This window comes from Mesitornis unicolor, unplaced genomic scaffold (assembly GCF_000695765.1).
Source record: "Mesitornis unicolor isolate BGI_N332 unplaced genomic scaffold, ASM69576v1 scaffold46027, whole genome shotgun sequence".
Taxonomy (NCBI): Eukaryota; Metazoa; Chordata; class Aves; order Mesitornithiformes; family Mesitornithidae; genus Mesitornis; species Mesitornis unicolor.
In genome coordinates, this window is record NW_010195211.1 from 6198 (window position 1) to 14252 (window position 8055).

General features: G+C 36.9%; 1 protein-coding gene across 1 annotated transcript; it reads right to left on the reverse strand.

Moving 5' to 3' along the window:
- Positions 1-2051: 2051 nt before the first annotated feature.
- Positions 2052-7711, reverse strand: LOC104535637 (gamma-taxilin-like; the record flags this gene model as incomplete). Its single annotated transcript, XM_010188041.1, has 5 exons — positions 2052-2572; positions 3609-3704; positions 4235-4327; positions 6485-6559; positions 7592-7711. Coding segments are annotated over 5 exons (705 nt in total), but the record flags the coding sequence as incomplete, so codon positions are not given.
- Positions 7712-8055: the final 344 nt, after the last annotated feature.

Genomic DNA, 8055 nt, shown 5'->3' on the forward strand with positions numbered 1-8055 from the left:
AATGTCCCCTTTTTAAAAACCTTTCACTTGGGGCGTTCTGCTTCATTTACACATTAAGTCAGTAACAAATATATTTGTATTGCTGTTCTATACATCTGTCATGTCTCTAAAAGCCCTTTAAAATATTCTTGCAGCAGGGTCCAAAAATTTACTCTTGCCTCCATATAGAACAAGCACACTAGGAAGAATTGTGAAAGATACAAATGTCCAAATAATAAATTGCAAAAATAGAAAACTGCATGTCCTACCTTGCCAAGGGTACAATGCATCAGATACAAAGTTTTTCACTTTTCCTCAGGAAAATTACTTCATGCTTAGTGTTAGCCGAAAACCAGTTCTCGCAACAACTATTTTTAAACAGTTTGATTCTATAAAGCAAGTCATTTGAAAAGCAAGTCTGAAATACTTCTTTCCAGTCTATTTTATGCCAAATGGTCAGCATGATTAACATTTCAGAGCTCCGAATCTGACTTGACTGACTGCTCATCGCTACCTTCTCTTCATTCCTGCCTTGTGCTTGGCCCACAACCCCCAAACCCGCACAAACCTAGCAGAAAGACAGCCAGCTTCCTATTTGCTCCACCATTTAAGAAATGTCAGTTTTGCACAGTTCCTCTCAGTGGTATGAGCTAAAACACATTTATCAGGCCTCACCTAACCTCACTTTCTTTCAGAGAGAGCTACATTATTTCAATCTACATCACTACAGGAAAAGGACCAGGAGTTCAGTGCAGCCTGAACATTCAAGTAATTTAGCCACTAAACTGTCACGGGCAACGAGGGTGGGAAGCTCATTGAGAGATGTGCTTGATTCAGAAATCCCCTCCCAAGTAAGTGCAAAGAACTTTAAGTACCAGAAAAGGCTACACATGTTCGTATTTCTTCAAACGACAGCAACCAAAACTAAAAGGTAAATACATGGGAAGAACTAAAGTTAAGGGCAGCTTGTAGTTATTTCACACCTTGTCTTGCCAAAAAAAACCCAAAAAAACCCAACAAAACCCCACATTGGTCCTAATTTCTCTCAGGAAAAGAAGTCGAAATGTGGATATCAAGTTTTCTAGGAAAAAAGACTACAAGGTTGAAAGTTAACAAGGGAGCTTTGCCTGTGGTATGTCAGCCTAAGAATCTGAAGTACCATCTTCACCAGATAACCTAACTGGGAAGGCACTCTGCCAACTGGTACAGCCTCAAGGTTGAGTTTGCAAGAAATTCCATGTACTTCAGGAGAAGTACTCAAATCTATGTGTTCAATTATAACCAGTACCCACTTCACTAATGCTGAACTACGTTGCATACAAGGCTAGCAGAGAAAGCCTACGTGCCACAGACTCCTGTCTTCCACACCTCTGTCAGTAAGTGCCTATTTTCCAGCCCTTCAGATAACCCAGAGATTTGTCTAGACAGGAATGGGTTTCTCCAGTCAGGATAACCATGTGATGGACACACTGCACCTAACAGGGAAGAACGTAACCAACACCCATGCAATAGCCTACACAACTGCAAAATTCCACTCGGTAACGTTGCTGTACGTTTTCTCACACATTTATATCTAACATGTTCACAGGTAGGGCGAATAGTCCAAACTAACCTTTACAACACAACCCTGAGAAGTCTGCAAAAAGTTGTGCACCCTGTTTCACCAGCTGCAAATGAATGGATTTCAAAGCTGTTCTTTTCATACCACAAAGTACATAAAACCCTTTCAACGTATCTTTTACTGTATTCTGGACCTTTACTTTTTCATTCGTATATGTATGAAAACATACTAGAGGGGACAGCTGATATTTTTTTACTGGCCATAAGACATCATTATGTAGATAAATTTACTGAAATTTGGTAATCTTTAGTATTCTGAGTGGCAAATCAATGAACAAAACCAAAATGCTGTTCTTTAATCCAAAAAAGTGGCATGCCGCCACTATTTCCCCAGAACGATGTTATATCTGTACACAGTCTTCCATGACAGTGATTTGTGTTGTGGGGAGGAAAAGCACATGCATCCTTTTATGGAAAAATATTTTTCTTTTAAAAAATGAGGCAGATGTGCAACACAGTCGTGGAAAATTTATAGTTTAAGCTATTTAAAGCTGCTACGCAGCTTCCTGTACCACATAAGTCCAGTAGTTCTAAGAAAATACAGATATGGTAGAAAAAGTAAGAAAATTTTCACCACAAAACCAAATAGTTACCACCAACAGAGAAAGTTATACACAAAATATAGCTCTCAATACAGTGTTTACACTTCATTTTAATCTACAGATTCAGTGCCAGGAACAGGACTTGTCGAGCCAGTCTTTTCGGAACCATTTGCCGCACACGACTCCACGTGGGGTTGGATCCCTGGTTCTGTGTCAGTGGCAGTTCCCAGCTCCTCGTGGGAATGGAGCGTGCAGGTCTGCAACACCTGCACAGCCAGATCCACGTCTGCTTCTCTGAGCGAAACCTGCTCCTTCAGGACTTCCACCTTCTCGTTCAGCTCGTTCCTTTCTGTCTGAAGGGCCCTGCATAGCTTCTCCAAGCGCTCCAGTTTTATTTGGAAGCCCTTGTATTCTTTATCTCTTACAGTTTTCTGAAGAACAAAAGAAAATAAAAACTGTGATCCAACTGATTTTTTTTTATTATTAATGAAAAGAATCATCACTATTTAATCCTGAACATTAAGTCTTAACCCAGTAGGTCAAATTCCAGCTGCACTAGAGCTAATTTGCTCAGCACACTTGACACTACACTCCAGATGGCTTGTCTAAGCTGGAGTGGCAACAGGCACCTTTAGGAACAAGCAACGAGAACTGTGTAACTCCATAACGCTATCTGTAAGTGAGGGATGGTATTAGTGAGGACCCCGATATGAAGTCCCATAAAACAGTCAATTACAGCCCAAATAATGGCAGCTATAGGGAGCAGAAGGCATACAAGTGGGAAATCTACAATCCAGCAGCAGAATCCAGGTCAGAAGGTCTCTCCTGGCTCTCCTAGCTCCTTAGAAGAACAGAGAGAGGTAAGCAGTGCTATAGCAGAACCTGTACAATCCAGCATGGCTTAGCAAGATTGTACCTAATAGACTTGGAAGTAGAGATTCGACAGCGTAGGCAGAACTGCATGCCTATGGCCTGCGTGAAAACTGTTTTAGCTCCTCTCTTGCTGGACTACAATTAAGTAATGGCACTTCATGACCTCAAAAGCAGCTACAATGCAGTAAAATATCTGATCCCTTACACACAGCTCATTTCCTTCACGTCAGCCTTGTATATTTAAAATAATTTCTATTGCAGCACTGATTAAACTTGGCTCAGCATATTAAAATAGAGTCAATTCATTCAGCTTGTATAATTTCATACACATTACCCCACAAACTAAACTGCAAGCAAGGAAAGAATAAGCTGAATTTTTTATGTAATGAGCTTAGATTTATAAAGCAGCTTCTTACTTTCCATGTCCAAGGAGAATACTACTGTTACACAACAGAAAACATAAGGCAGACAATCCAAGAAGAGGCTCCTGTGTATTATTTCTGTGTTTAATTCTCTAAAACTAAAAAAAACTGTATGAAGGTCTCTAGGATACAGAATCTAGGTTAGCCATACTGCTGCTTAAAAGAAAATTACCTCTTCAGCCATTTGCAGAAGAGCCTTGTTGTTGTTTTCCCATTTTGTACGCCACACTATGGTTTCCTTTTCCAGTTTCTTAATCTTCTTCGTCATCTACAAAAGGTAAAGATTAAATTTTGTGGCTTGCATTGCAATGTACGTAGGTTTAAATGAGTAATGTAAATTACACAAGTGATGACGACTTAGTGTTACTTGCCAAGTCCAGTCTGAACAATTTATTTTACAGAAAAGTCTTTCTGCACAAAATCAACCCCACAAATACAGATTCTCCTTTCCAGGAAAACAAGATTGATTCTCAAAAGAAAGAGACTAGCAACCTTCAAGTACAACTAAGAAAAAAGGTTTAGGAAAGTAAGTTTTAAAACACAAGCACAGCCAAAAAGACTGGGAAGTACTGCATGCCTTTAATAAAACACTGAAATTGGGATTTAGATACTATGCAAGTATGTGGAAAAGCAGAAAAAATTACATTTCTTTCCATAATATAACTTATGATCCAAATTAATTGTCAAAATACTCCACGTATTTTCAGAAGACAATGTTATAAAATCTAAAATGCATTCCACTAAGAGCATGCATTTTTATATTACTTTTTATGAAACTCTAAGTAATGCTGTACATACCTTCTCCATTTCTTGCCTGAAGGTTGTAAAGAGTTCATTACTTTTCGCCATGGTGGTCTGGAATTCTTCAAATTTATCCATGTAAAGAGAAAGCTGTTGGGAAACAGGCAGGAACATTAATCTGAACAGCTATATACAAATACAAAAATATTAAGGTAAAGATAAAATTAAACTTAAAATAGTAGAAGATTAACTTCTTTTTATATAGATATATATATATTTTACTATCCTATGATTTCCATTCAAGAAGCATGCAGACCTTGTCTGAAAATATGCTATTCAAATGACATATGAAAGGAGACTTGTATGTTTATAGAACAGTAATATAAAGAAAAAAGGATATTATGTTTAATAAAATGTTGGAAGACATCACAGTTCATCACAATCTGATTTTTCCTTCCCACTAACAAAAAAAGAGTCTGCAGACTTGACTATACAGGAAATTCAGCACATAGTTAGTGAAATTAAACTCAAAAAGACCTACCTTTCCACATTAACCAGCCAAAACTAACAAGTAAGGCTGTGACAAAATAAACAAGACTTATTTCAGAAGTCCACATTCACAACCTATGAAATCTGCCCAGTGAGCAAAAATCACAGAAAGTGAACACTGACAAGGAATTAATTTAATAGTGAAAAACATTACCATTTAACACGTGAAGAGCATTAGCATTTGATGACAGAAAATTTTCTTGCCCTGCACCATAGGGTCAGTCATCAGAAAGAAATTGCAAAGGATTAATTAACATCGTTTTTCACCAAAAAAGCATTACGTTTCTTATTAAAACAAGTTACACTATTAGTGTTGTGATTTCATGTTCTGAGAATACACGACCATTTAATAATAACCTCTTACTCCATCTGAAGAATAATCAGTTCTCTCAATTCTTACATTGGGGGTTGCAGGACAATACAATTTAGACCACAAAAATATTGTATTTTCCTCTAACAGTACAGGAAATTTCATAACAGAAATTAGCCTACCTTGTCAACAGTAGATAATGACACTCTGCCACTACTGTGACTGAACTTTCTAGCTCATCTTATTCTACAAAAAAAAAGTTTGCCCCAGGAAACCACAAACCTTACCCATTGTTACTATTAAAAAGCCTAACAAAAAGGCAGTGGGATTTTTAAGTAGAAAGTAACCAACTTGGGAAAAAAGTCATAAAAGACTAAGTTCAGAAAAAAAAACCCAACTATTTAGGACAATCTGGATATTAATGAGTCCAAGTCATTGGACACCACAAGGGGAGAGGGTGAGTGTGTGTGTGTATGTGATTGTATTTAAATACACACAAATACTTTAAATATAACTGATGGAAAGCCTGGAAAAGAATTAGGTACAGTAAAGTGTGAAAAAAAAGGGCAAGAAACAAGGAAACTTAATATAAAGCCTCCCAAAATGGAAGCAATGAGAGGTATACTACGAAAGGACTGGCTACTGTGACTCAGATGCTATGATTTTAGCTGAACTCACGTGTGGCCAATGACTGCAGGTCCAGAACTGCAGCACAAAAACTGGGGACCATCTCTCCACTCTCACGGAGTGCTTTGCTACAGCATTTACAGCAAGAAAACAATTTGAAGACAGTAATGCTTTTGTGGTCAGAGACACTCAGTTTTAGGTTACTAAACCTGAATAACTACAAGGATAAACATGATATTACTTGCTCCTAATCCTCCACAATAGGAGGCGATGGAAACGGTAATGAACAAATTCTTAAACCTGCATGGGTAAAAATCCCCACCCAACTCCTTAAGAGTCACAAGGGCCTCTCTGGTACTCAACAACTACAAAAAAGATTAAAATACCTTTGGAAGAGAGGACAGCAGTTACAGAGAAGCCAAGGGTAAAGAAGTAGCCATAATGAACAGATTATTAAGATTTCACGTATTCTAATCTTTGTAATATTAATGCTCTTAATTTAATTTAAAAGTCCAGCAATTCAGTGTTTAGCAACTTCCAGTAACAGTAGTCTCCAGATGTACTAAACAGCAAGTACAAAATGTCAAGTCTTTACAGTTTATGCTTCACTACTGATGAGTTACCTACTGGAAATTAAATTCAAGACTAAATCAAAAAAATACCAAGTACTTTTCACAAGTAATATATTGCATCTGATGAATCATAACACGTGAGGGCTTTTTTCATATGTTGTGTTATGCCCACTACAACCGCAAATCTCTTTGTATTTTTGTTTTTTTCCAGAACAACTGTTATGGAAGAGCACTCTATTAAAAAAATACCTGCTGCTTCAGCTGAGCTTCCTGTTGCTTCATCTGTTCACATTTGTGTCTGGACTCAGTAGCTTCTTTTAGCAGCTAAAAAAATAATGCAAAAAAGCCACATAATGAAGGAAGTTCTAAATAACTCGATCTATGATGAAAAACGAACAGAGGTTAACATCACCTCAGAGCCATTCAACCACGTTCTCTCACATATCTTTGTTTCAGTACTATACTATACTTTCACATATCCAATTTAAAGCATGTGCTGGCATGCAGAGATGATTTTTAGAGACATTTTTCTAATTGGTAGCATGAGTCAATGTTTCTATTTCTGTAGAAAGTTCAAACTGCTAAATTTATATCAGCAGTTCATTAAGTAACTGTATGTAATTTATAACTGTTTTGTAACCTCTCTAATTTATTTTCCACCTCCATTTCTCCAGTCACTAGTATCACCTTTACAGACTAGTTCAATTTTGCTTCAGCTTGACACCACTTTGTAGATTCAACTTTGAAGAGATTTTTCATCGACTTATGATTCCAAAATTGTTTTCATAATACAGAACTATTCAATACTGGATGATCATTTTAAGATTATAGACACAAAGCAGGGCTTTTGCCTAGAAGTTAGACACATAAGGAACACACACAAAAAAATCTTTACATAGGTGTTATTTTTTAACTGGAAGCTACCTTCTTGGAAGACTGCAAGTAAATTGCTGATTACCATCATGCAATTAAAACATCAGGCATAGTTCTGGGGAGACAGTTCAGAAGAGCGCATGCTTATTCTGCATTAAAATCAGAAATTACGACTACAAGATAGCAAGCAAGTACCTTCCATGTTTCAACTCAAGACATTTCCCAGTCCAAGAAAAATCTAAATTATATCCAGCACATATGCTGAGAAAATGCAAACAGTAACATTACTTGCCTGTGAATATGGACATAAATATTGTAGGCATCATACGCACACACATAAAACTTAAATCTCAGTCTTGATGTTGAAATCTATCCTAATTTTCAAAAGACAGTTCCCTCAGTTTGCAGTATTTGCTTTAAATAATGAAAAAACTGGTTTGGTGGGTTTTGTTATTTCTCTTAACATACATAGAATTAACTTACAAACTCCCTTTCTCGCTGATGTTTCTCCTCTGCTTCTTTAATAAGTCGGGTAGTTTGCTGAAGTTTGGCATCCACAAGTTGCTGCTGCAGTTCTTTATGTTTGAACACTTTATCAATATGCTAAAGGAAGAAAGAAAATTATATTAGTCAAATATAAAGAGTGACTGTCAATTATGTGTATGCGTATGGGGAGATGCATATTGTTTAGAGGTTGCATGCAAAAGAAAAAAACACCAAAAGACTGTTCTAAATGTTGGGTTTTTTATCTCCCATTATTGCCATACACAATGGGTACATGGTTTTTTGTCTTTCACAGAAGCCAGATGCATATTTTGTTAAACTCGTACAATAATGTCAGTCACTTGACACTAGGCACTTCAAAAATCCTTTAACAAATGGTCTACATCCTTTCTTCTAAAGTTGGCATACCTACCTTGAATCACAGAATCACAGAACATTAGGGA